We start from the raw sequence: 26,469 nt of genomic DNA on the forward strand, positions 1-26,469 counted from the left end.
CCTCGAAGTTTCACTGCTCCGATGCTCCGTTCCAGTAAAATTTCGTTCCTGGTCATCTTGCAGAGGGGCACGACAACTTCCACATGGGACGGACAAAATGTATCGATGCTCTACCTCGACGAACTCTTCTCTGCGGCAGAGCTTTGAATGGCCAAGACAATTACGAGGTTGCTGCATGTCTACCGGCGTTGCTAGCACCAGTGTCAGAAACCGAGAGACAAGCAAGATATATCTGCACCACCAACTCCGACTGAAGGCTATGTTTGGATGTCACAACACAAACTTGAATTGTCCGATACACCATAAGTCAGTTGAACCCTGCCACCCGTTGCATCTCAACCACCACGCTCCAATCGGGTAACGATTCACTACGAAGACGACAACAGACGACGGGAGTGCCGTGGCTGTGCGGGGCTTTCGCTTTACCCGGAGTCCACGATATCTGTGCCTGAACCCGGAGATGGGGAACTATTAGTAAGGAGACGCGGCTCAACTCCGAGCACTGTGTAATACAAAGCGACCATCCTCGAGCCTCGGTACTTTGTGGGTGTCTCCTCTTTCTGAACGTCTCGAAGAGGAGTAGTTAGGACGATGTAAAGTTCTTGATTGTCCGGACTAACGAGGACTCAGCCTAGGCTCACTACCAGAGGACGAGTGCTATCAAGAACGAGACTCCGAGTCGAGGAGAGCGCGGAGACCATCCTGGGCACCATTTTCTCAAACATCAACAGCATCAGTCCATGTTTACAATGTCCGACGATACCATAGAGCCCTAGACCACCAGGAAATAAACATGGCGAGTCCCCATATCAGCTGGAAGCTTGCTACGCCTCTTACTGGCCCAACCGCCGGCGATGTTTGCCGTATTCCAGGAAATGACCTCGGGACCGGCATCCAGTCCAGTCGAGGTAATGGGCCCTTGGGACTCGGCATTCAACCCTGTCTGCAGCTTCCTAGAGGTCGCCGACCCTGTCAACTCAAATTCGACCTCTTCCTCGTCCATCCTTGTCGACGGAATGTAGAGACATAGGGCTGGGCTGATATCCAAATTTGACCCATATACAGCTTAATGTGGCGTTTCCGAGATTACGGAGACGATCAAAACAATTGCATAGATGCTCGGCCCCGGACTCCGGCAGACGAGACAAAGGTCGAAAGAGCTTCAGAAAATTGTCTGCCTAGATCTAGATCTGATCACATTGAAACTGCAGCGGACCGGTTCGCCGCAAATCCCGTCAAGCCCGCCAGGCCCAAAAAGGCAACGAGCTGTCCCTGCTCACGTCCAAATCCAGACAGGACCTTCCCCACCCAAGCAACAGATATACATTTGCCTAGCAGGAAACCTCACAGCTGGATACGCGTCGTTCAAATATGTCAACTCTACCCCGCTGCAGAAAGGCCAAAAGAAAAGAGTTGAAGCACGCAGATGCGCATGTGACACATCAAAGGCTTGTTTAGGCTCCCTCTCTCGGCCAGTCGACTATGACTCCTCTAGTCGACCTGGCTCGTTGCACACTCTATCACCAGAAACGAGTCAAGTCCAGTTTGACAGATGAGAGAGACCGACCACGAAGATGGGATAGCCGTGAACCCCATCTTCTTTAACAGCCAGGAGGGGTGTGCGTCGTCCTTCGCGCCAAATCTACGGACTGCCCTCCTCTTCGACTCCCCCGCTGGACCCCCGCTACCGGCGCCGTCGCCAAAGCCGCGCTGAGGACGTGCACCTCATTATTAGTCACAGCGACCGAAACACGAGGGCGGGCAGTACCCGTAGGTCCACAACCACTGTCAGTCCGCGCCCAGCAGTCAGGTTGCGCCGGCCGTGCCACGGCGGGTCTATCGTTCACCGAATCACAACGCGCGAGAAGGCCAAAAGCAGCATACGAATCTCTCACTCTGCCCCTTGCATCCCGAGTTCCCGCCATCCAGGAGTCTGCAATGAGTTTAATCGCCCGTGAATGGAACCAGAGATCCGCTGTTCGACCTAATCAGGCAAAAAATTGTCGGCGGGCTATTTCAACCGCATATCAATGCGACGACAGCGTCTACACTTTTGCAATGACAAGAACAAGAATAAGAGAGCGCATGTCGACAAATTAACCTCTGTCAATCAAGGGCGGTCTGGAACCTACCCTTCGATCTTCACACCCCCCTCCTCCCTCGGACGTCAAACTGTCAACAAGTCTACCAAGCAAGCAAGCAACCGGACGGTAGGGGTTGGCTCGTTCGTACTTGGTGCCCGCCCGAGCTTTGAATTAATTAGGAAATTCCAAGGAGAAATGACACAACCGTTTGTGTGAACAGGACAGAAGCCAAAATCTGTTGCGAAAACCTTGCCTACCGCTCAATAACCAAGCTCCGCGCGACCTTATGCTGTCGGGCAGCTGTCAAAAAACGTCTCGCCCCCCCCCCCCCCTTCTCTCCTCACCACCATCGTGGTAGGTAGACCGTAGTGTAGCTTATTTGCCGACACCTCTTTGTGTCTGTCTTTTTTTCCTTTCCCCTTCTTTCGTGTCTCGCATTCCAGCTTTAGAGTTCAATCACTTGTCATGTCACCATGACGGGCACACCACACACTTTTACGTATGCGCCACGGACACTGCGCACTGCCAAACCAAACCAACTCCGAGTCTAAATTGTGCTTGTTCGAGTCCGCAAACGGAATGTTCGAGGACGGACGGACGGACGGACGCGGGGAACGGAGGAAGGAGTATCGAAAGATCTGAAATGTGTAAGCAACGGAAAGTCTCTCTTAGACTCGACGGAAACATCCCACCGCCGTTTGTCACTTCGGATCAACTCACGCATGATTGGTCGATAGTACGACCTATCTGTACCGAGGATTCACTGCTCGAGGAGTCTAGAGAGACCGCTACCTCCTAGGCAAAGAATATTGTAGATTCTCATATTAGCATTGCTTCACAGACCTCAGCGCGCAGAGTATAATGATTTTAGAGGGTTTTTTTACTTTTTTTTTTTTTTTTTAACTTTTATTAGCATTGGTCAGGTCTTGACTTTCTAGTAGTGGTAAATTTGGGTACGAAGACCGGGAAAAAGGAGGAGGAATAATAATCGCAAGGGGGTCGCGCACGCGGATATAACTATCATACATGGTGTATAGAGACATTTCATCCTCTCCGTATTCTTGAAACTCATCTTTCGTTCTTCATCCCTTCCTTTTCCCATAAACCGGCGCTCTCCGGGCTCTCAGTGCTTGCTTATTCCCCTGTATCCCAGACTAAGAGCGCGTCTGACATGAACGACAACGATGACAGCGAACAGGAACGGAAAGTGTGCGGTGTGAATGTAGCTTTTTGTTGATTTGCCCAGGGCCGGGGGGTATCGTGCCGAGTCCTACGGAGAAAAAGAACCCAAAAGACATTTCCTCGCAGAGCAGCGTAGTGAGAGATTACGGGTTCTGGAGCGGACCGAGTGGTCGCGCGACGTCTCTGTTTCCTCGTTGATCCTCGAGTTGAATGAAATCATCACAGTCCATTCCAAAAAAAGATGTGCCTGCCCCAGCCGTGAGAATGTCATGCTCTCGTGCTGAAAAAGAACCTTCCCCCTCCCGCGCCGGAAATTCCCCCACCCTGCTTCCGCAAGACATAGCTTTCTCCAACCACGCAACTCTCCCCTACTACCACTGGAGAAGAAGGAAAAAAAGAACGAAAACGAAAAATGGCCAACGATGCCATACAAAGTCGCGTCCACAGACAGCAAGCCGCCTGTCGCGAGGCACAGACGTGCCGCGCTCAATGAGACCGCCGCCGTCGTAATGCCACCCATACCCCCATGTCTCCTGATCGCATGCTCCTCAGTGTCTCCATGTCTCTCGTTATGTTCTCCCGTGTTTCCCCCAGCTAGACAGCATTAAAATTCGCTCCACGATAACGGCATCACACAATACTGTGTCCCTTGAAAGTTTGAGGTCCAAGGACAGCCGAGTTGCGTGATGCCGGCGGAGTCGTAATAGCAAAAGGGAAATTGGGATCAAGAGAAATAGAAAGAAAACGTAGTGGAACGAGATGCAGCAATTAGTAACACCGAACTGTAACGCCAAACTACCAGAGCCTCATCGCCGAGTGAAGAAATGACGAATGCCGGCGAGCGAGGTCTGGAAGATGCAGGATGTGTCTGGTATCAACGGGAAATGCAAATGTCATGATGAACTTGGCGCTCATGACTGATGCGACGTGTGCTGGGGGAGACCAGACTGCGGCGGCATAGCGTAGCCACCGCCCCGTTGTTGTTGCTGGACGTAACTCTGGTAGGCGAGCGCCTGAGAAGGGTCCATGCCGACGTTGGACATGTAGTTGGGAGGCATGTGGGATTGAGGCATACCCTGGCGTCCTGCCTGAGGGGGCAAGTGCTGTTGAGGAGGCTCTTCGGGAGAGTCAACCTGGTTCGAATCGTCGACGCCGTTCTCGCCGCCTTGGGAGGGCTCGGGTGCGTTCAGGCATGCCTGTATTAAGAGTCAGAATTGTCTTTTTTTTGTCATTTCGCGTTGGTTGGAGCACAGAGCACATACCTGAATCAAGTTCTTGCCCTCGGCCTTGGTGACAAGAGGTTGCAACTTTGGTGTCGTGAAGGTGTAGACAAGACCCGTTTCGGAAACAACGAGGAGGAGCACTTGGGTGCCAGTGAGGACAGAAAGCTCATAGGCCTAGTGGGCATTCTGGTCAGCATTTTGAACAAGTAAAAATCGGGCTGGCGCAGGCAGCAGCAAGTGTCCACGGATGATTGCCTCTTGTTGGACGTGGATGAGGAGCGATTGGGATGGTCAACGTACCTTCTTCATGATACCAGCCTTGCGCTTGGAAAATGTAATGTGGCGACGAGACTTGTCGTTGATGAACTTGATCTCAATCTTGCGACGCTCGCGGCCGCCCTTCTCGTCATCATCATCGTCGTCGTCAGCGGTGCTGGGACGTTGGCGCTTGACGCCTCTGTTCTCGGCGACGCTGCCGTTGCCAACCTGCGACTCATCGAGGTCGGTAGGCGAGGTCTGGTCGTGTTGATCGGTGATGTCGGCCATTGTGGTCAAGTGCGTGGGTGTTGGATGGTATCACAAGGCAGTGAAAGGTAAAAACGGTGGAGAAACTGCTTTGAGCGTGGTGCCGATTGATCTATACTTGATCAGGGTGGATGAGCTCTTGCTGTGTGTAGCTTGGATGTTGTCGCAGAAGGAGGCAGGTCGGAACGGGAGGTAACCTGTATCGAGTCTGGTGCGGAGCGGATGCGGTGCCTTGCGTGTGGTGGAGGTGGGAAGGCAGGTAAGGTTGACTGATTGAGAAAGATGGCAGATAGGAGAGTTGGTAGGGCAGGTGGTAGGTGGTAGGTAGGTGGGTAGGTTACGCGGGCGACTGATAGCGCGGTTGCGTGTGTAGTAGTACCTTTTTTGTTTTTTTTTTCCCCTGCCGTCCAACGGAAGCGAGGAATTTGCTGATTTAATTTTTTATTTGCTTTGTTTGACTTTTGGAGCTTCCGTGCCTGACATGCACTTGTTGCTTGTCGGTAGCCACAGCGGATAGCGGACAGACTGAATGAAGATTTGTCCCAAATAGTCAATAGTCGACGGCGACTATTTTTTGACAGGCGGCGCGCGCGCGGTGGATGGATGGTTGGTGGTGGAAGGAAGCTGGTCTTTTTTGGAGACAAGCAAAAGGTAGCGTAGCGGAAGTAGGTGGATGGTGGTGGTCGTGGTTTGTTCGCAGCGGAAAGCGGGAAGGCTTGGCCTGGCGAAACGAACTGGCTGCGGTGCGGGTTATGAGCCGAGCGGATTTGTATAGGTATTTGTGCGGAGATGCGTGGTGGTGCGATGGGTGGCCGCGCAGAAAAAGGAAAAAACGCGACTCGAGTGAGAAACTTGGGTCGGGGGTAGTGGGAGAGAGAGTCGAGGTTACTCGGCGGTTTTTGGGGGGATCCCTTTTTTGACGGGGGGAGATGGCCGAGAAGAGAGACTGGGGGTAACCTGAGAGGGGGGGCAGGAGGGAAAGGTAAGGCCGAGAGTCCAGAGCCAGAGAGAGACGTTGGACCAAGGGTCAGTTGTCAGGCAAGACCAGGTCAGGTACCGGGTGGGTGAGGGTGAGATGGATGGGATGTCGTATCTCTCTCTCTCTCTCGTCCGGATTTCAATGGGAATCCACGGAGCCGAAGAACGGGTTCTTGGACGCCCCCCAGAAAAGAAAAGAAAAAAAGGGGACAAGAGGAGACGGGTATGGATACAGATAGGTTCGATGAGGTATCGGGGCGGCTTGGACGTACGTCGTTGGTGGTTCAAGCGATTTCCCCTGTTCTCGAAAACAAGCAACAAGTGTCAGTTGGGGAAAAGCAGCTCGATTGAGGATAAGGTGAAAGGGGACTGCGGAGTGAATGAAAAGAGGATAGTGAGGTGGTAGCACGGGCTGCGGCCATAACCAGACAGTTTAAGGAAAAACGAAAGGCGGGGGGTGGCGGTCTTGGGCTGCCTGGGCCCTCTTCTACTCGAGTACATAGTACGGACTTCTCAGAGTCGCGACGGGGGCCCTTGGGGGTGCGACCAGGGTGTCAAGTGCTAGCTGCTTTGTAGAGTACAGTGCGCGCTACAAAGATACCTTTCCATCATTTCTGACCTCGACTTGCCCGGGGCATGCCGCCATGGAGCGAAGGGGGAGGAAGAAGAAGAAGAAGACGAAGAAGAATGACCGGGGTGTAAAGGTACCTCAGAGGGGGTGTGTGCGTGGTTGGTGGGTGGGAGTGCTAATGTCGAGGTGTGCGGACGGAGGAGTATGGTAGGTACGGATTACCCAAGGTGCCTACGGATACCTCAGTCTTGGGAGCTCTGAAATGTGAGGTGTTCCATGGATGGACGTCGACGGAGACTCCCTCAGGTGAAGCGGAGAGAGAAAGGGCAGATATGTGGGCTATCCTCTTGAGATTCTACTTTGAACGAAACAGCAACTGCTGATATCTGGTTGTACGGATACCTTAGTAAATTGATAGGCGCTCTCTCTCTCTCTCTCTCTCTCTCTCTCTCTCTCTCTCTCTCTCTCTCTCTTTCTCTCTCCCAATGGAAGGTAGGATGCAAGTGCTGATGCCCTTCCTACGATTTTTGAGGAATCCCGATCAGGTGGAATACAGGGTGTGGATGTATGCCAAGGTACTTAACTACATCTTATGTGCGTGTGAGAGAGTTGTCGAGAGGAAAGAGCACAAAAGTTAAACGGGCGGGTGAAGAATAGACAGGCAGCGGGAAGACTGGACGGGAACTGTATTGACGGAAGTCAAGCATGACAATCAACGACACCGATTTACACCTCAGACGCCTCACGAAGAGAAGTCCCGCCAATGTACCTTATCTTGCATCTCTCGGAAAACCGAGCTGCATTGCGCAAGAACGATGGTCTACCTTAGTTACGGGGCAGAAAGACACAATCAGACTCCAGAGGAAATCCAGAGGAAGTCCAGAGGAAGGAACGAGGAACAATGAGGTTAGCAATCGTAGGCAGGCACAGGCTACAGCAATTACCAACATGTCGACGCTCACTTCCTTCCATCGGCGGGGTTGTTTCGCTGATGGATTCCTTCCTGCTCAGAGTGAGAGTCTGGTGGTGACTGCTAAACTGAGGCGGTGGGAACTGGATGGTCCCTGTTCCATCAAAGAAGAGGAAAGTGGAGCCGTCCAAAGTGACTTCCACCCTCTCCTTCTCCTCCCCTTCCTCCTCCTTCTTGATCCTGCCCCAAAAACTCATTTTCTATCTTTCCCGTCTTTTTCTCTCCATCCCATTACCTCATGTACCTTACCTTCCCATTCATTACTCTCGAGGTCACGTAAGCCCAATCGAATCCGGGCAACATGCTCGCCCCTTCCTTCGTTCTTCTCTCTTCGCACTTCATATCCCCCTCCTACGGAACTTGTACCATGATGCTCGAAAAAGGCGCAGAGTGACGACAATTGGGATCCGATCTCCCTTCCATATACTCCTAGGCCCCCCCCCCCCAGTAGATAACTAAGGCACACGAGATGAGAAAGATATACTAGCACACACCCACCTGCAGCCGACCAGGGAAGAAGGTTTGGCTTCCAGCAGCACAAGCGCAACTATGGATACACTACGACGCTTGCACCATCCTCAACCTCCGCCATACCATTGGGAGGTGAGAGGTACATATTCCGATACCTTGCCTACCTTGCCTTGAGGTACCCAAGTATATCGACTGCATCAACCCTCCCCGCCTACCAATCTTCTCAATGACTTTGACAGGCTTCCCCCTCTCTCCGCAACTTGCCATCCTCCAACGCCATCGTCCATATTCTAGCTCCTCTATCTGTACATACGAATAGATGACTTGAATATCGTCCACTAGGACAATGCTAGCGACAGATATCCTTTCGCGCCAAGAGATAGCCCTGCTTGCAAGTCACACTGCTAGGTTGCGTCCCGCCCACGGCCATGGGTCCTGTCGGTCAGGACGCGGCCGACCGGACCAGACCTGGACGACCATGCCTCCAGAGCTATAGTACAGTATGTGAGCCTGTATGTAAGGTCTGCGGCGGCGCGGCCTGCCAGCTCTTCCACTCCCATGGTTAGTTTCTACACCTCGTGACTTGACTTTGCCAGTATCTCCATGTCTGTCTCCTCAACTCCTCCTCTTCCCTCGGTACGTACACTCGACATATGTCGGGCTACGGCGGCTTTGCATCGTCGTAATAACTAGCTAGCATGCGACACTGCAGAAGTGCAGATTGACATCTCCCTTCTTGGGCCCTGGCTTGCCTGTGTCATAACGGGTAGGCGATCCAGAACCAGGGCCAACATCGACGCCGTTGTCGTAGCCATTGCCGCAATAACCAACCGCCTGGTTCAATTGCTGAATCTGTTGACGATCCCTTCTCTCTTCAATCTCGCTCCAAAACGTCTGCAGCTCATGTACCTGACTTGTCCGGTTTGGGATACGCTGCTGTTCTCTACCGACGGCTCGTTGGATTGTTCTTTTGAGGACCAAGCTAACGCATGGCAGAGCCTAGGCGTCGCCGTGGACATCCTGTCAGAACTTAGAACCTTCGCACCGACGCTGTCAAAGCCTTCTTCGCTGTCTTCTATCGCTTGCGACTTAGTCTTCACGGCTTTGGGGCTTGAGCCACTGCGTTCCTCCTCATGCCTCGGGAGCACACACTGCTGCCTTCATCTGGCGACTATCAGCCTACCTGGGCCAGTCCCTGCACAACCAAGATTCATGTCAGCATACACCAGCCATTTCTTTCGACCCTCGATTGCTAACGCCTTTCCTTTTCTCCCTGCACTGTGCCCCTCAATTCTAGCTCCCTCATCCTAGGTCCGGGCTGCCAGTGGAATCCATGGGAAATAAGCGATCCAAGTATTCCACAGTGTAGCACAGTCAGCGGCGCCATGGCTGTCTAAACGGTGGTCAAAGCATCGTGGTTTGCGGCTTCCGGCTGCATTGCGAGATAGGGCGTGAAGAGAAGCAGGGGAAAAGGGGCGAAATGTTGCTTACAACGTGCCAAACGACGGGACTCAGGGAGAACCTAGGGAAGACCCTCTTTCGAAATTGACTCCCGCCCTCGATTGTCAAGACACGAGAAAGCACCACGCGTGCAGCGTGCTGCGTGCAATATTGAATGAGCGCGCCAACGAAAAATAATTAATGATTCTTGGGTCCTGTGGGGTGACTCCTGCCTTGATGATTGGGACCCGTGGAGAATTGAGGGATCGGGAAAAGCGCCCAGTGCGACGAGTGTGCAGGGTACAAGATCGAACCCCTGCTGCTTACCGCGACTAGCGGTATCGAGGACCTCGGCTGGTCTTGGTTCTGTCTCCCGTAGCTTTCTCACATCCTCGATCGGCCCGCTTGGTGTTTGGTTACGTTCAGCTGGTGAAGATACCTACTGTGCCGGCTCGTCGAGGAAAATGAAAGCCAACGTCGAGTTGTCATGCTCCCAGTCAGCCGGCCTGTCGAACCACAATCTGCGCGTAAGGCTTCCGAGCGGCCCTTGGTGCAGCTGGCAACGGTGCTGGAGTCGTTGAATTACGCAGTACACAACGCTTGCGCTGCATTGCACTCGGTTTGCAGGCGGGAGTGTGTGGAACATTGCAACGCGGTTTGGCTTAGCGTCTTCCTGCTGCGCTCGGTGTAGGGGTGTTCCTAGATGGCCGCTGAAAGCTGATTTCCTGGTTTGGAGAGCTGCAAGCCTGTGAATCGACCGAGCTCATCTACGCCCATTCTTGAGCAGCGCTCTAGAAGCCTGCCTCAATCAGCACTGGCATGCCGTCCATAAAAGGAAAGTAGCTCATAGTTCTTTGACCTCGAGACAGACCGTCACACGCGCGCGCGAGAGAGAGTGGTTGCTGCTCAGCGGCGACCGCACCGTGAAGCGTAGTATAATACATCAGCCGAGTGAGAGACGACAACTCAAACAACCGTGAGGTCCGGCAGGATCTCAATAGACTATTCACGTCGATTGCTACCCCCAAGGCTGGCCTCCTGTGAGTAGGGGCCACAAAGACATCCGATGCGCGCCATGAGACGACTTTCATCATCTACCCAAGTTGGCAGTGCAGGGCCAACCTGACCAATCAGTGATTGGCGGAAATTGGGAATGGATTGGTATTGTGTGCGTGTATTACTCGATGGTGGGCTTCCGTTCTCCTGGAAATCGATAGTGCTGGCCAGACCCAGCCGCGACTGGGACTTGGGGACTTCGATGTGGTTGTCCTGTCTCTCTTTCTCTCTGGACAGGTGGGTGTTCGTTCGTTCGCTTGCTCGGTCCAAGTGGATGCCCCACGCCGTCGCCGACCGAAATCAAACGACACGACACGGCGCGGGCATGGTAGTTGGGACAAGGGTCTGATTGGTGGTTTACTGGGAGGTGGATGGCAAAAAGACGCCGTCGCGTTGCGGCACAGCACACAGTGCTTCAGGCGCAGGCGCTCAATATGGGACGTGCTGTCGAGAACGTGGCCCCAGAGCGGAGACACACAGGGCGGGCCAAGGATGGATAGCGTGTGATTGCAGCGGCCACGGGCACGGAGCAAAAGTCGTGAGCGTGGAGTTGAGGGTACTTGGTAGACTGTATCCGTCCATACTGCGAAGGATAGAAAGTACGAACAGATATGTTACAGTCCCTGTCTGCTTGTTGATGGCTGCAACTCGAGACAAGAAAACACTGGGTCGATGCTGGTAGAGACTTCGGCGCTTCGGAGAGGATCTTGGAGGAGCACATGTTTGATGGGCAGACGGGGTTGTCAGGGCAGGCAAATGTCGGGTCGTAGATGCAATTCTTTGCTCTGCTGCCGCGGCTATTGGATGGGTCTAAAGTGATTCTTTGTACGAAGTCTGGTGGCACTGGAGCTTTGTGCCCGCCCCAAGTTGGAGAGCGGCGATTCCGTTGCGTATGTCTCAGAGTCGGAGAAGAGCGTATTAAGGTATTCGTGAGGTTGCATTGCGACGCGCTGGGTCACGGACCTGAAGGCGGCAGCCGAGACAGGCATGAGAACGAGAGCCGCGATTTTTTCCTAGAAGATGGATGAATCAACTGCCGTCGCATACGTACGAGACAACGCGTGCTTGTTCACACGTGGAGAGTATTGGGTAAGCATTCAGCTCGAGTTGGTTGACGACAAAGAGATCTCGAAAAGCAACGCCCCAAGATGGCCAAGAGTTGAGCGGTGGGAGGAAAAGAAACGATGGCAGACGGGCTGAATCTTGATATGCGAGCTTTGACAGGGGCCGTTATTCACCGGTCTGGCTCCCTGCTTGGGGCCTGGGGCAGGCCGCAGGGTGGGATACGGCTGCTGGACATGGTCTCGTAATTCGTTGCCGTCCGTCCTCGTCCTTGACGAAAGGCGAAGCACGCGGTCGTTGATAAGTCGAGGATGCCGAGATGCGAAATCAAATCTCGGTACGGATGAAGCCTTTTTTTCGACGTTGGATTGGAGTTGAAGAGGCTGACACGGGAAGGAAAACCAAGGGATTCGAGACCAAGAACAAGGTAGGATGTCAGGCCTGACAAGGAAAGGCGTGCTGAAATTGACTTTTGTGCTCCCGAAGGAGAGATCTGGACGTTGCTCGATTCGTCTTGACAGCTTTGATGACAGCCTTTGGAGGACCAAGGACCTGGGGCAGATGGCTGGGCTTGCCAGGCTCGGCGGCGCGTGCTATGCTGGACGCGGCTTGGGCTGGGCTGAGCTGGGTCGGATTTACCGGTTTGCCGGGGGCCCATGACGGATGGATGGTGATGGGTGATATGGACTCAGAGGGCCGGTGCGTCGTGATTTGAAGCTGTCCATTCAGATTCAAGCCTGACACGATTTGATCCTTGACTTGGAAAGTTGTAATCTTGGACTCTTGGAGTGACAAGACTCAAAAAAATTCAATGTAAAAAAGGGTGCAGCTGCAGGCTGCAGCAGCGGGCAAGCCCCTCCCCTTCCCCTCCGCTCTCCCATGTTCCAATGTGCCCCCCATGAAGTGTGGGACTGTGGAACGAAGCGGGGAGCAAGGGGGCCGAGATTGGTCCAAACCCATCCAAAAGAGCAGAGAAATCGATACGGACGGGGACATGGAGACACAAGCGTGGTCCGGAACAGGGGATGTACGTATCTTTACCTACCTGACTGGGCAGGCAGGAGCTGCGGGTTTGCACGAAGAAAGGCAAGTGTCCACGGGAGGAGCAAGGCAGTAGCAGGGAACGTATCCGCCACCTCGCAGTTATGGTTCATCGTGCAACTCCGGCCGGGCTCACTCTCACTTATGGCGACATCAGGTCGGATACAAGGTCCATCTTAACCCCCATGAGGTCGATGGCGTTTTAACCACGCGATGAGAAGCTGGGCAACGCGACAATCGGCCATGGGTCTACACTACGTACGGCCTACGGATAACGTGGCTATCCAGTTGGCTGTCATTACCTTTTCCCAGGAGTCGACTAATACTACACAGTCAGTAATTGCTCATGAACATTTCCAGGCTGGAGGAGGATCGAGAGTACCTGCCTAGAGCGAGGGAAGAGTGGACGCTATTCCTTATCAGGAAGTTAAGTCTAAATGTCTCCACACAGTGCACGTCATTCAAGAGGGTACTTCATCAGCTACCCGTACGGGTACCCGAGCGAGTCGAGGAAAAGAATGCAGGGTAAATGAGAAAATCAATGTTCAATGTATTGTGTGCCGGGCTGCAATCTGCATGTAAGGTATTGCTCGCTCTACCTGCAGATGCATGCGGGCTAAGCTGCTGGATTGATTCGCCTTTGCGACTTACTATGGAACTTACCGTCATAGCCCATCAATAAGGTGAGAGTAGAGGCCACCAACATGTTTAGGAAAATGACATGGGAAGGAATGCCTCGAGACATGGCCAGTTTGTTTCCTTCACTAACAACAGAGTCTCTATGAACACAATCTCCCAGGATCACGAGCAAGAGCTGCTTGCTCTTACTGTTGCTCTCCTCTACCCCTGGCACATCACACGCAAGCAAGCTGACTTGGTCCACTGGATCCGTTTCTTTGATCAAACGAACTCGGACTCCGGAGCGCGCAACAGAAGATGCGTGTTTGGTGTCAAGTCAGGGGGACAAGGTCTGCTCCGTGGCCCGTTCATCATCGGGCCCGTTTCTTATCGAAAGTTGTTGTTCTGCAGTATCTCGCGGCAGTACGACTTCACACAAGACAAGCAAGGCCTAGGTACGCTGGAAAGCCACACGAGATGAAGAGGAGCGTCGGCAACACAGCATCGTGCAGAAAACGAATGATGTACTTCTCGGTCGTTGTCAGCGATATCCTTCTCCTTTCACGAAACATCGCGACAACAGACGACTGGAAATGCACACGGAGTGGCATGCAGCTCAGATGCCTCACGCCCAGCATCGGCGTCAGTCAGCAATGGAAATGCCAGAGTGAGAGTCAGATCCAGGTTCCGGGGAGAACTGGCGAGGGCTTGCCGATCGAAGAACGCCTCCCCTTACCCTACCGCCCCTTCCCTGCAATTCCCCAGTCATAATAAGTCTGTGTCGCTGCGTCGCACCCAGTACCTTACGGATAGAACCCAGTTGAACCGGATCTTTTCCGTGCACGTGACGATCCGATCCTCCACCCCGGTCCAACACTTGTCAGAGAAATCGGTGGCTCTTGCTTCGCCTGATTCACCCACCACCCGCCTGCGGCCTGCCTGCTTTCCAGACTCCAGACTCCAGACTCCAGACTCCAGTATCTCCTTCCCCTTCTTGCACCGTGTGTGTTCGTGGATTCCGAGAGGCTTCGACCGACCTTGTCTGCTCCACACCACCAAACCGCTCTGCCCGGTGCCCTTGGGGAGTCGGGACTGCAACTGACACGGCGTTTCGTTTCGCTCGACAAATTATCTGACCTCAACAGCCTTTCCTACCGACCTGTTGGCGCTTGTCGCCCGCGTCCGGCTCTGCCCTCTTCTTTGTACTCTCGCAAGCGGATAACCCCTACGTATTCGTTCGCATCCCGCCAAACTTGTCCGCAGGACGTCAGAGACCGTGCGTGCGTGATGAGTTCGTGGCACCTCGAATCGCGGTTCACACCCTCGACAAGCTCACTCCGCAACCTGGGGCACATGGGATCACTGCCACTTTCGGTCTCCGCGCAATATGACGGGATGGTTCGCAAGAATCGATTTCAACGGGGCAACCGATGCAGTCCAGTCTTGCGCTCGGCCGATGCCCTGAGCCCAAGTCAAGTTCGTTCCCGAATCCAGTGTACCCAAAAGGGCGCCACTGGTGTTCGTGTCGCTCGGCAGTCAACGGCTTGACGTAAACCGTATTCTAAAGGGTCACACTCAGGTCTTTCAAGCCTGTTGGTCTGCGTGAACCAGATCTCGCAGCATTTCTCAGACAAGGACATGGCCCTTGGTCTCTGGACTGCCCAGGGCCAAATTTCGGGGTGTATCAGGCGGCTCTCATGGCGGATTCCCGTCTTCTAGCCAGACAGTCGATGCAAGAAGAAGTCGTCCAGAAGCAGAAGCTGTTCAACAGCATGCCATCTCGCCGGTACCTCAGCCATAGATGGGACGGTAGCTTCGTGGTGACATGCTGAAAGCGTTGTGCCTAGGCTCCTACGATTCGCCGTTGCATGTACAAAACGGCTTGAGCCAACAGTTACCGTTTGAAGCAAAGGTAATGTGAATTCGATTCTCATATGATATCTCCAAGCAGTCAAGGTGAATTAGCACAAGGGGACCAGCCTCATAGCACTGGAAAAAAGAAAATGAAAAAAAAAAAGGCCAGTGCGGTTTTCCGAGGCTACACCACAGTCTCTCATCTGGAGGGACGATATGCTTTCTACGTCGTTTCCAGAGTATTCCTCTCTGAATGCAACGCAAACACAGCTCAGAGCCCCACGGGTTTAGTGAAAAGGATAGCAGCTATACTGCAGACTATATCCAGCCGCAAGACGACATGGTCAGAATTCCATGGGTTTGCTAGACACGCTGGGCTTACAGTATTGGCTGCGGAAGCTGAAATTCTCCGGCGACGGGAGTTTTGAGGGTAGTTGCTCCTGAACAGCATACTCGGCATGGGAATCGTATTATTCTCGAATTCGACTCGAAGGCTCGATAAATCCAAGCGGTCGATGAGCCCCGCGAAGCATCGCCTTCCACTGACCATTCGATGATTTCTGCCTAGCAAGGACGCTCTCGATGTCGTTGATTGCTCCGCGCCCAATTCCAATATGGTTAGTGGCCGATCTCACGAGCCCGGATTTCAGCGTCTATCGGCCGAACCACGTTCTCCGGTTCTGACAAGTTCAAGCTTGGCATTCTGCCCTGTCCAACGTCTTCTGACTTCGAGCTAGACGTCTTTGGGAAGCAGAGGGGAAGAGCTAGCAAAGTGTCTGCACCGTCGTCCACGAGAGATTGCTACCAGCGAGAATGCCCCGAAAAGGACGTCAGCAAGGATATGCTATTTTTCTTTCTTTTCGAGAATGCCATACTACTTGTGATGAGCAACCAACTCGGACAGTACCTCCCATTGCAAGCAGTCTACGGATATCAATGACTGTTCGGTAATATTACCGCGGTATCTAGGTCAACCTTCACAGGAACGACGAAGTGGGATTGCGATTCCGGGCATTTAGATCGCTGCCGCCTTCATTCATAGCCCACATCACGAAGCACGTCCTGCCACCCCGGCTGCCCAGGGACGAAAGCTCGCTCCACAAAGCTTCCTGCTCCAGCCTCCGAGCTTCAGCAGCCCCTCTCTCCTCTGAGGTTCCGCCCGCCCCGGTGTGATGAGAGAGATCCTGTTCAGGCTGTACCATATCAGATAGCCTTGGCTCGGCCTTCGCCTTCCGGCTAGCGGAGGTAAAATAGCCGCGAAGGAAAAAAGGCCGGCTGGTTCCACGTTCACGTTTTGCATGCTGACAAACGTGATTTTGCTGGTTGGAAGGGGAGAGGGGCCGGCCCACGGTTGGTGCTGGGACTAGAGGAAAACGCGTTTCTTTCGTGAAGCTGCTCGCACGCGCTTCGCGTCGCGCCGGGATTTCCAACCGCAAGCTCAAGCCGATCTAAGGGTAGTTGCTCTGGACGTGGGTTATCTACTAGTTAATACGATTGTGGAAGTGATGGTAAGTACTTGCGAGACAGAAGAGGCACTGGATTTAGAGGGTTGCTTTATTCGTCATGCCTTGCCGCCAATTTGGGGAGAAACATCAAATCAATCATCCCGGAATTGCCATTTTTGCCCATTTGTGCTTGGACAGATAAAGACATTTGAGCAACTCTTGCTTCTCGTGAATACAGTCACGTCAGGTCTTACCAGTCTTGGCACACTTATTCTACTTGCAATGTCAGCCTATTTCGGATTTGAGGCCAGGCAGGCTGTGATGAAGACTTGACTCGGGGCAGCCATGCGCACATCCTCCCCTGCTAATTGCCCCAGAATGCTACAATATCATCAGTACCTCTCAGAAACCCATAAGAAGTGCGGTCCAGACTCCAGGGGCGACATGATATTCTCGAGCCAGATCTCCCGATATTGACGCCCCTCGTTCCCGGCGTCGGTCTTTGAGTTTGACCTAGTTCCGCGTCGGATCCAACGTCAAATCCGAGAAACACCGCGGATCGCGTGTGCCGGGGAAAGGAGAGACTTCGCCACGCGGCGTTGCTTTCTCAGTTTCCCATGGCGGTATGTTGCTGAAGGGCTGGTTTCAGCTATCATTTTCCTTCTCCTTTGTTGCCATTTTATTCTAGTCGAGAGCTATCTTCCTGTGGACTCGATATAGTTCGATCTCGCACGGGACGAACCGTTCGTACATGTATGTACTCAGCCGTAGGCCTTACACACATCCTTGACTGGAGCCAAGTCGGGTGGAATAGCCCGCAGTCTAGGGATTTGAAACAAGTGCGCGTGGGGAGACTTAATAATACTACGGTATATATGATTGTGGTGTTGGCGCTCCAATGGGAATTTCCCTTTCATCTACCGGGAGGTGTCCTGAGTTTGCACATTCCAGTGGGAATAAAGTCAAATCTTGAACCTTCTCGGTAACCTTATTTGAGTGCCATCGACCTACCCCCCATATGTGGTACGAAGAACTAGGTAATCCTAAGCGGCGAGTGAATTCGAATTCAACTAAACAGATTTGGACATTACGAGTTATACGAAGACTGTCTGCTCCAAGGCTATGCTGTGTCAATTTGCCTGGCCAATATAGTGAGACCCGCCAACCTTCGGATACTCTCGTGCACAGTCTCTCGTTGAGTCTAACAGTATGGCAGAGACGTGTCTGAGCAGCTACCAGCAATGAACTTCTGGCCCGCCTTGGGCTTATCTGCCTCAAAGAGCTGAGCCGACGGATCAAGAACGCGATCGATGATGTGAACGATGCCCTTGGACCAGAACTTTCGTTAGTACTATGGGTTCCTAACACTTCAAATCGACATAAGATGGAGATCTTATTATTTGAGAAAAAGCAGAACGCACCTTGGTAACCCTCAAGTCTCCCTCCGTCACCGCTACAACATCATTCAACCATACCTGTCCATCCTTGACCTGCGTGCCAATGTACAAGTACGACCCCGTCTGGATCCTGGTCGCAGTCTCATTGAAGACACTCGTGAGCAGCTGCGAGTTGGGCACGTAGTGGTGCTGCACAAGATTTCCGAGCCACCACTTGCCCTTTGGCGTCGGCGTAAAGGTGTTGAAGTACTGTCCCGTGTGTTTCTCAAACGCGGCGTTCGAGGGCGCGAAGAAGGTATAGTCCCAGGTAGGGACGGTGTCGAACGCCTCCGTGAAGCCTGCGGATCCGTCGAGGACCTTGGCTAGCGTCGTCAAGTCACTCCTGGATTTGATCAAGTCCAGGAGGGTTGTCATGTTGGAGGTCTTTGGGAGCACGTAGGTGCCTGCCGGTTTGGACGCGTAGGAGAGCGGGTTTCTGTCTGCGGCGGTCACCGTTGATATAGTCCCGAGAGTGAGAATACTCAATAAATTGATAAACTTCATGTTTTTATGTGTATAGCCAGGTTTGCCGAGGTAACGTCGCGAGGGAAAGAAGCTAGATTCAACGACAAAAGGAATGGCAGTCTTATACCAGCATATTCACATGGACTCGAGAATCATGCGAAATGGACCACAGCACTCATTTCATTCAATTAATTCCAATCCTCCGTGATGAAGGACTAATCAACGGGGCCAATCTCCCGGGCCGGCTCCGTGCTCCGATAGTCGTCCCGGGATGCGGGGAACATGATGGCAAGACGATCCCCCGCAGATCTCATCTTTCCTCGTATGGGGAAGCTACAGCGGACCTATCATCCGGATGGAGTCGTATCTCTCCAGATGACATGAGTTTGTTCTGCTCCCGAACGATCCCCTCAGCTGAGTGTAGACCTAGCTTTAAAAGGGCAACATGTAGCTTCCATGGCGTCTTGGTTTTGCCAAGGTGTCTGTATCCCATACTTCCCCTCGAGAGTGAACATCATGCGATCTTTGACATTCCTTGCCATCTTCACCGCGGTTCCACTAAGCCTAGGGGCCAGCAAGCCACAAATGGGTGAGAAAATTATCCGTCTCATGGAACTTCCAGTCCAAGAATTAAAGCCGACGAATTTCTTACTCACTTACATGTCCTCTCTTCCGGTACAGGTTGGAACTCGTGGAACACATTCAAGCAGAATATCAACCAGACCCTCATAGAGGACACGGCAGCGGCAATGGTGGAAAAGGGCCTAGCCAAGGCGGGGTACAGCTACGTCGTCATGGATGAGGGCTGGCAGGCTCTCGAAAGAGATGCCGAGAGTCGGCAGCAGCATAATGCCACCCGCTTCCCGTCTGGTATCTCGGCACTCGCGGAGCATGTACATACCCTAGGTCTCAAGATTGGTCTTTACAGGTACTGTCCTTACTCCCATCACTGCTTCTTGCTCCGGTCACCTCATTTGCTTCTTTCCCGGGGGAGATCAAGCTGGAGAGCAGAGAAAAGATGCACACACAGGCTGAAACGAATGCTAATGAATCCATAGTGACTCGGGAATCTTTGGCTGCGGCTTTACCCCTGGCTCCTGGGGCTACGAAGAGCTCGACGCCCAAACCTACGCCGTCTGGGGCATCGACTACCTAAAGTATGACAACTGCGGCGGCTTCCACGCGGGCACGCACACCCAGCAGGAACGCTTCCAGACAATGTCGTCCGCCCTCCTGGCCACTGGCCGCGATATTCTCTACAGCCTGTGCCAGTGGGGCCACCAGTTTCCCTGGTACTGGGCGGACCAGGTCGGCGCCGCCTCGTACCGTATGTCTGGCGACATTCACGCGCTGTTCGCCGAGGACAAAGCCAACATCTGCAAGACGGCGTACTGCCTCAACACTGGGTACGCCGGGGTGAGCGTGCTGACGATGATACGGAAGATGAGAGAGGTCTCGCCGTTTCAGGCAAAGGATAGGGGTAGTTGGGCGGACATGGACATGTTGGAGGTCGGGGTCGGGTATAACCTCAGTGGAAAGATGGTTTACATGTCCGAGGTGGAGGAGCAGACGCACTTTTCGTTTTGGGCGGCGCTAAAGTCGCCTCTCATCATCGGTGCTGACATCACGAAGATCCGGGAGTCGTCGTTGAAAGTCCTACTCAATGAAGACATCATCGCGATCTCGCAGGATGAGAGGGGCGAAGCTGTGAGTTATTTGCCCGGGTTATCGAAGGAGGACGAGGTGCAGGTATGGGGAGGCTCTATCGAGACGGGGCCGTACCGGCACGTTGTCCTCGCCTTGAACTATGGGAAGAACACGACGAGTATCGAGGTGCCGTGGAAGGAGGTTGAGGGGTTGGAGGAGTGTCCCGGTGGAGGGTTAAAAGTGAAGGATGTGTGGGCTGATGAGGACTTGGGGATCGTCAAGGAGAAGATCACTTTGGGAGGGGTGACGGTCGGGCAGACTAAGGTTCTCCTGCTGTCTTGCTAGATATGTAGGAGGGTGAACTAAGCATTACATATCTGGCAAGAGCTGCAACCAGTCCAATATAAGCATCTGTGAATCAACTCGTGATGTCAACAATTAGATGGAAATCTCCTGATGGAGCTCCATATGAAGTAATAGAGTCTAAATTTCTTGTGCGTATCTAGCTGTACTGGCTTTCTTCCTATGTTTGCATCTCGCGTGAACCGTATTGTCTTGAACTTGATAAACCCCAAGGCTCACAAGAAACAAACCAATCTCAAAGGTTGAGGGGGAAATCCTCATCACAAGTGAAAAGAAGAAAACGCTGGTTAATTCTGGTGACTATTTCAATTTCCTGGTAGTAAGCCCCAGCCGTGATCTTTAGTCTCTGTTGAGAAAGCCGGAGTGATCGGCTTCCGACATATTTGGAGACCCGAAGGCCGAGGAAACGACTATTGGACTGGCATCAGCGGCAAGCCTCAATATCTATTTCATGGAACATCACACTAGTCTTCGAGTAACCCAAAAGATTGTCCCTTTCAAGCGAGGTCCTCGTTCATCCTTGCATCCCCAGTGGCTTGGCACCCTCAACTCCCCTACACCGGAGTACGGAGCAATTTCCGGACAACCCTCCGGCACTTCCAACAGAACGCAGAACATGTCACCGAGCACGACAAACTACTGATCATCAATAGGCTATGCGGCCCGAAAGCTCTACCGTTGGTAGCAGACGAGTCGTCTGTCAACTTGTAGATCCATGTTTCTATCGGGGAGGTTTGTCCGCGGGGATGTATTCCATGACTAAGGCATTGTGCATCATGTCCATAATCCCCATGTAGCTGGAGTTCGGGAAGGCGAAAAGGATGACTAGGAAAGTGATTAACTGAAGGCAGTGCCCCGATTGGAGAGACCATAGTTAGTCCGGTTCATTGGGTTCTCATATTCTTTGAAATAGCGAACACTGCAACTTGCCATCTATTGCTTAAAGCCTGTCCACCTTTGAGAATAAGCGGAGTACAAATAACCCACGATCAAGCCAAAGCCAGTAACATGACGTCTGAAGCCATCATAGTCGAGGATGTTCCGATCAGCAACGGCCTAAACAAAAGATTTGTTGACGATGGCATTGACTCCACGGTGAGCGGAAACGCTTGTGTAAGTAGAGCCATGCTCGGAACGCCTCATCCCCATCGTCAATGCTGAGGCCCCTCCATGCTAACACAAAGTTTCCGTCAACAACAGAAGCGCAGCAAACACGTCCAGGAGAAGATGGAAACAGTAGCCGGTCTCACGACTCCTCCCTTCTCTTCGGCAGAGATGATCAAGCAGGGAGCAAAGTCTCTGGCAGCCTCGCTCTTCTCTTCCAAGGTCACAGCCAAGATCTGGGGCGTAGCACAACAAAGCTTCTCTTCGGTATGGGCAACTCCCCACTCAGCTCAATACCACAAGAATCGAAAGTTTTCGGTTTGCTAATGAATGGTTTTTATTGCGCAAAGTCTTCGCCACCGACCTTGTTCCCGGAGTACACCAAGCCAGGCGGCACCAAGTACGTCTACCGCGAACTGGACTTTTGGACCTCGGGTTTCTTCCCCGGATGTCTCTACCTCCTACTCGAGCGAAGGCGTAGGCACTCCCATCTCTTGAAACAGCTGGGCTGGTCAGTAGAGGACGAGCCTAACTCACTACATCTCGAGTAACTCTTCCAAACACCAATATTTAGAAAAATTCAATCGACTGACCCGTGAACCAAGGTTCGCTTGTAAGTGGTGGACAGAAACCCTCCACCCTAACGCAGAGCTCAAGACGACACATGACCTGGGCTTCATGATCTTTCCTTGGGCAAGACCCGCCTGGGAACTCTCAAGTGATCGCAAATCGTTCGAGACAGCTATAACGGCGGCTAGGTCGCTGTATAGCCGATATGACGCCACTGTGGGATCCATCCGGTCGTGGGACGTCTGCGTAACGAAGCGGTACAAGTTTCTTGACCCAAGTCAAGACTTTCTCGTAATCATTGTAAGCACTACCTCACAGCTACCGCCAACAGATTTGAGCATATTACTAAACGGGAACCAGGACAACATGATGAATCTTGACGTGATCTTCTGGGCCGCCTCCCAGCTAGGAGATGACGACATGTGGAGCGCGGCTGTCAAACACGCCGAGACTACGAGAGAGCACCACATTCGCCCGGACTCTTCCACCTTCCACGTCGTCAACTTTGACCAGGCGACTGGCGTGCCAAAGGAAAAGATTACGAATCAGGGATACTCTGATACGTCTTCATGGTCGAGGGGACAGGCGTGGGCAATCGCGGGATTCGTGCAGACCTACGGCTGGACACGGGACCAATCTTTCCTGGATACAGCCATTTCGTGTGCGGACTATTTCCTCGAGCAGCTTCCTTCGAGCGGGATCCCGCCGTGGGACTTCGCTGCGCCAAAAGACATGGCACAACCTCCGGATGTCAGCGCAGCCATGATTGCGGCGTATGGCATGTTGCTCATTCACGAGGCTCTGACGGCGCTTGGAAGGTCGTCGACGTACCTGAGAACTGCTATCGGTCTCACTCGCGCTATCTGTGACAACCACATCAATAGAGGCGGAAGCTATGTGAAGTCTCAAAGATCGATCGAAACGGTCGAGCACGGCACGGTGGTTGAAGAAGTAGGTTGGGATGTGGACATGGAGGCCGAGCCGGAGACCATACTGAATGGGGCTACCATCAACAACTACGAATTTGCGCCGCGAAGGTGGGCAAACCACGGACTGGTATATGCTGACTACTTCTTCTTGCTGGTGGGAAACAAGCTCTTAGAGATGGGCGTCGGAGAGTTATTTAACGACAATCGGCCTTGAGCAGTTGAACGTGAAGAATGACTGAAGTGTTTTTAGAGAGTATGGTCTGATCAATTATTCATCTATCAAATAAATATACATCTCTAAGTCTGAGCTTATAGAGCCAATGGAATATATTATCGTCATCATTCGCCTGCAGATGCGTTAACTACTCTTTCTCTGCTGCCCCCGAGAACATACTGATTCGCTGATTCGGCAGGAAGGAATAGTCCAAGTAAGCATTGAGATCCTCAAAGTCTCCAACTGGATGATGTGTGTTGCCATGGTTATTTACAACGCCTACATCGAAGTGATCGTATCCATTCGGGTGGCTTGGTAGTATCGCACCGCCGGGAACTGGTGACGGCATGGCCGTTGGACCTCTGCTTGTACTTTGCGCATGGAACGCTATCGGAAGCGGAGGAAATGCCAGAGATATACTGTCAGGGGATGCCTCTTGTTCAAAGTCCATGGTAGAAGTTCCAAGACCGCCTAGAAAGGCCGGCTCTTGGCCGGTGGCTTGACTCGGCGAGAATGCAATATCTCGATGATTCGATCTGACACGAGACAGCCCAGGAGTCTTAGGGTTGTCTCCAGCCGACACGGAGATTGTGTCTGGACGGGTGTCGTCTGAGTAGACTGCTTGACGTATGTCGAGCATTCCCCTGCCCTGATGTCGCGCTTGAATCAGCCGGCCAGCAAATTTGGATGCTAGATTGTCGGACACATCGCCAAGACCATTCCATCTTTGAGCTATAACGTTGAGACTGTTTACTAGTGAATCAAAGCCGTCCGGAAGAGCCACATCGTAGTAGGTTGAATGGGCCAGAAACATTCGGCCGCAGATGAAGAGGCAAAACGCGAATTGTGAACTGACAACTTGCTGCGAATCCTGTAGAAATTTCTCGGCAATGATAGCCACCTCTGTTGCAGCAGCCATGCATGTTTCCGCACTGGATGCTGACGGCAGTCGTATTCCAGTAGCTTGCCATTCGGGCAACGGATAGGCGACGCCCTGATGAAGCAGCACTACGCTCGAATTGTGCGTCAGGTGAGCGAGCGTGAGATTGGGGTCCATGATGCCGTCCACGTTGAGGACGCATGCCTCCCGCCACTGTTCGGGAAGGAATATCTTCCACCTGTAGGGTGTCAGTCTCTGTTTTGTAATCGATTATTACTGGAAGACACACTGTACCAGACGCAAGTCAAGTTGTTTGAACTTCATCAACCAGACTTGGATCTCGTGTGGCTTGGAAACATCAATAGCTTGCTGAAGAAAGAAGGACGTCACGAGACTAAGACTCTCGGTGGCTTCGATGCAATACGCAAAACCTCCAAGTGAATCCTGGGCTGCCTCTTCCAAACGTGCAGTAGGAAGGGTTCCACTGGAACCGCTGGACTGATCAGCTACACCGAAATATGGAGTTGGGGTTTGGAGCGGTTCTCCGTTCTCCCAAAGCGCTCCCTCGCAAGGAAGACGTCGTTTCACGTCTGCGCTGGTGAGAGAAAAGTTCCAACCTGTTGCGACGCTGCAAAACCTGTCCATCAGAAAAATATTCCAGAAAACTCGACGCCTCTCTTCTCGTTCGCTCCAGCTTCGACATAGCGGCAGGAATGCCATACGCTTGATGAGATGCTTCGCAGCCGGCGGTTGGTCTTCGTCCTCGACACTGAGCTGTAACTGTTCAACCGTTCGGGTCATGCTACCAACGATAGACTAGAAACAGGTAAGTATGAATCGAATGTGAAGAGGCGGATCACTAACCCAAGCTGATGGACCTCTGCCACTGCCAATCTGTGTTTCTTGATCAGCTAGTTCGTCTCAAGATAAGTTGAATACAGGTTCGGGACTGTTCTCACGGTGTCAAAGGCAATTATTGTCAGAGCCTGAAGATTCTCCACCGAGAAGGACTCCATACTGTTCAGTATCACAAACTGCCGACATCTTCGTGCCCTGCGTGTCTTTTCCTCATGCAGTCCTAGGCGCGGATCTTGAGAGAACCTTGCGCACAAAGAAACTATGGCATGAAATATAGTGCTGAGATGGGGTCGTTGGGCTGGGTCCTGCATCCTCTCCCGAAATTGGCGCACGTGAAGCATAGGAATCCAGGGGTGAATATTGGAAAAGTAAATATCGACAAGAGCGTCCATGAGGTCCAGCTCTGGCAGTAGGTCCGCTTCGGTCATGAGATCGAAATTGAGGTTTGGTCGCGCTGGCTTTTCCATCGTCTTTTCCAGAGTGGCATTGTCTTTCGTCGGAATGGTTGCAAGTGTTGTCAACGCAGGCTCTCCACCTTCGGCCAGTGTTGCGAGGGTGTTTTTTAGGGCGACTGTTCTCTCGTTGAGCGACACATTCGAAGAGCCGTCTTGGCTTGGACTGGTGGCATTGCGGCTGGCTGCCGAATTCAGGCAGTTGAAGACCTGTTGCCATAGGACTCCTTGACCTAGGAACATGTTTTCGAGCGTGGCTTCAAGCAGAAATCAGCTTCATGGTAACATTCTCAAAGACTCGCCAGACGCATACCGACTCTCTGGCTGAGGTTCTCAACGGCACCAGTGCGCAATCCCGGTTTTGATCTTCTGTCATCGTACACGCATTCTACATCTGCAAATGGAATTAGGGGAGTTCTTCATTGGCGTCAGAGCAGAGACTGACTGTATCGTACACATGCCGAGCAAGGCTGCCGCCTTGAGCATCTAGCCTTCTTCTTTCGACAGGATTGACAGCTTAAGACGTCGTATCAGCATAAATTGGTCACTTGCGCCGTGGTCAATTCGGGAAGTATCTCACGCGGGGCCTTCAGTATCCACGCCATTCGCTTGCGCACTTGAGTTTGTCCGCCTCTTCTTGGGTCGGGGCTGGTTATCTTCCTCGCCGCCTGAGCGACCGGACAGCGCCTCGTCGTCGTCTTCGAAGACCATCGCGCACGCAGGGACCGCAGGAAAAAGAGTCAAGAATGAGGAGAAAATTTGGGGGATGCAACGATGGGAATTTCCTTCCCTCACGTTCTTTTCCAGATCATGGCAGGAGCGATCTAACTGATTTGTCCACCTCCTGTCACTATCCAAACCAAGCGAAGGCGCCGCTGTCGCAAGCCACTTTTGGGGATCATGTCGGGGTAAGACCTGAACGTGGAGAAGGTGCATGCGGGGAAGAACTGGGCATCCATCACAATAGCATGCCACTGGACCGCTAAAAGAAGCCACTATGGAGGGGATCCTTGACTTGTGAGCCTGGTGAT

General features: G+C 52.7%; 9 protein-coding genes across 9 annotated transcripts; 4 read left to right on the top strand and 5 right to left on the bottom strand.

The window, feature by feature from the left end:
- Positions 1–1,316, top strand: BDZ83DRAFT_158845 (uncharacterized protein). Its single transcript, XM_060501378.1, has 2 exons — positions 1–306; positions 631–1,316. Exons 1-2 carry the CDS (start codon positions 98–100, stop codon positions 1,028–1,030), a joined length of 609 nt encoding a protein of 202 aa, XP_060371470.1. The 5' UTR covers positions 1–97; the 3' UTR covers positions 1,031–1,316.
- Positions 1,317–3,270: 1,954 nt separating this feature from the next.
- Positions 3,271–3,986, bottom strand: BDZ83DRAFT_158860 (uncharacterized protein). Its single transcript, XM_060501379.1, has one exon. It carries the CDS (start codon positions 3,784–3,786, stop codon positions 3,355–3,357), a length of 432 nt encoding a protein of 143 aa, XP_060371471.1. The 5' UTR covers positions 3,787–3,986; the 3' UTR covers positions 3,271–3,354.
- A 191-nt stretch (positions 3,987–4,177) lies between these two features.
- BDZ83DRAFT_746370 (SRF-type transcription factor) lies at positions 4,178–5,035 on the bottom strand (the record flags this gene model as incomplete). Its single annotated transcript, XM_060513259.1, has 3 exons — positions 4,178–4,462; positions 4,529–4,663; positions 4,790–5,035. The coding sequence occupies 3 exons, from the start codon at positions 5,033–5,035 to the stop codon at positions 4,178–4,180; spliced, it is 666 nt and encodes a 221-aa protein (XP_060371472.1).
- A 1,923-nt stretch (positions 5,036–6,958) lies between these two features.
- On the top strand, positions 6,959–7,955 carry BDZ83DRAFT_158912 (uncharacterized protein). Its single transcript, XM_060501380.1, has one exon. It carries the CDS (start codon positions 7,269–7,271, stop codon positions 7,902–7,904), a length of 636 nt encoding a protein of 211 aa, XP_060371473.1. The 5' UTR covers positions 6,959–7,268; the 3' UTR covers positions 7,905–7,955.
- A 742-nt stretch (positions 7,956–8,697) lies between these two features.
- On the bottom strand, positions 8,698–13,309 carry BDZ83DRAFT_645935 (uncharacterized protein; the record flags this gene model as incomplete). The annotated part of the gene is given in 9 exon segments (XM_060509896.1): positions 8,698–8,986; positions 9,188–9,199; positions 9,888–10,000; positions 10,543–10,727; positions 12,033–12,359; positions 12,608–12,698; positions 12,906–12,928; positions 13,203–13,253; positions 13,267–13,309. 9 exon segments carry the CDS (start codon positions 13,307–13,309, stop codon positions 8,698–8,700), a joined length of 1,134 nt encoding a protein of 377 aa, XP_060371474.1.
- Positions 13,310–17,449: 4,140 nt separating this feature from the next.
- Positions 17,450–18,451, bottom strand: BDZ83DRAFT_597440 (FAS1 domain-containing protein). Its single transcript, XM_060506902.1, has 2 exons — positions 17,942–18,451; positions 17,450–17,847 (listed from the first exon to the last, which is right to left on the bottom strand). The coding sequence occupies exons 1-2, from the start codon at positions 18,329–18,331 to the stop codon at positions 17,722–17,724; spliced, it is 516 nt and encodes a 171-aa protein (XP_060371475.1). The 5' UTR covers positions 18,332–18,451; the 3' UTR covers positions 17,450–17,721.
- Positions 18,452–18,937: 486 nt separating this feature from the next.
- BDZ83DRAFT_746373 (glycoside hydrolase superfamily) lies at positions 18,938–20,413 on the top strand (the record flags this gene model as incomplete). Its single annotated transcript, XM_060513260.1, has 3 exons — positions 18,938–19,010; positions 19,103–19,349; positions 19,480–20,413. The coding sequence occupies 3 exons, from the start codon at positions 18,938–18,940 to the stop codon at positions 20,411–20,413; spliced, it is 1,254 nt and encodes a 417-aa protein (XP_060371476.1).
- A 1,245-nt stretch (positions 20,414–21,658) lies between these two features.
- BDZ83DRAFT_714921 (unsaturated glucuronyl hydrolase) lies at positions 21,659–23,248 on the top strand (the record flags this gene model as incomplete). The annotated part of the gene is made up of 4 exons (XM_060511684.1): positions 21,659–21,802; positions 21,886–22,082; positions 22,141–22,405; positions 22,466–23,248. The coding sequence occupies 4 exons, from the start codon at positions 21,659–21,661 to the stop codon at positions 23,246–23,248; spliced, it is 1,389 nt and encodes a 462-aa protein (XP_060371477.1).
- A 48-nt stretch (positions 23,249–23,296) lies between these two features.
- BDZ83DRAFT_736824 (fungal-specific transcription factor domain-containing protein) lies at positions 23,297–26,149 on the bottom strand (the record flags this gene model as incomplete). Its single annotated transcript, XM_060513007.1, has 7 exons — positions 23,297–24,366; positions 24,418–24,944; positions 24,993–25,022; positions 25,088–25,695; positions 25,752–25,832; positions 25,884–25,954; positions 26,019–26,149. The coding sequence occupies 7 exons, from the start codon at positions 26,147–26,149 to the stop codon at positions 23,397–23,399; spliced, it is 2,418 nt and encodes an 805-aa protein (XP_060371478.1). The 3' UTR covers positions 23,297–23,396.
- Positions 26,150–26,469: the final 320 nt, after the last annotated feature.

This window comes from Colletotrichum acutatum (genome assembly GCF_030867785.1).
Source record: "Colletotrichum acutatum strain CBS 112980 chromosome Unknown BDZ83scaffold_2, whole genome shotgun sequence".
Classification (NCBI taxonomy): Eukaryota; Fungi; Ascomycota; class Sordariomycetes; order Glomerellales; family Glomerellaceae; genus Colletotrichum; species Colletotrichum acutatum.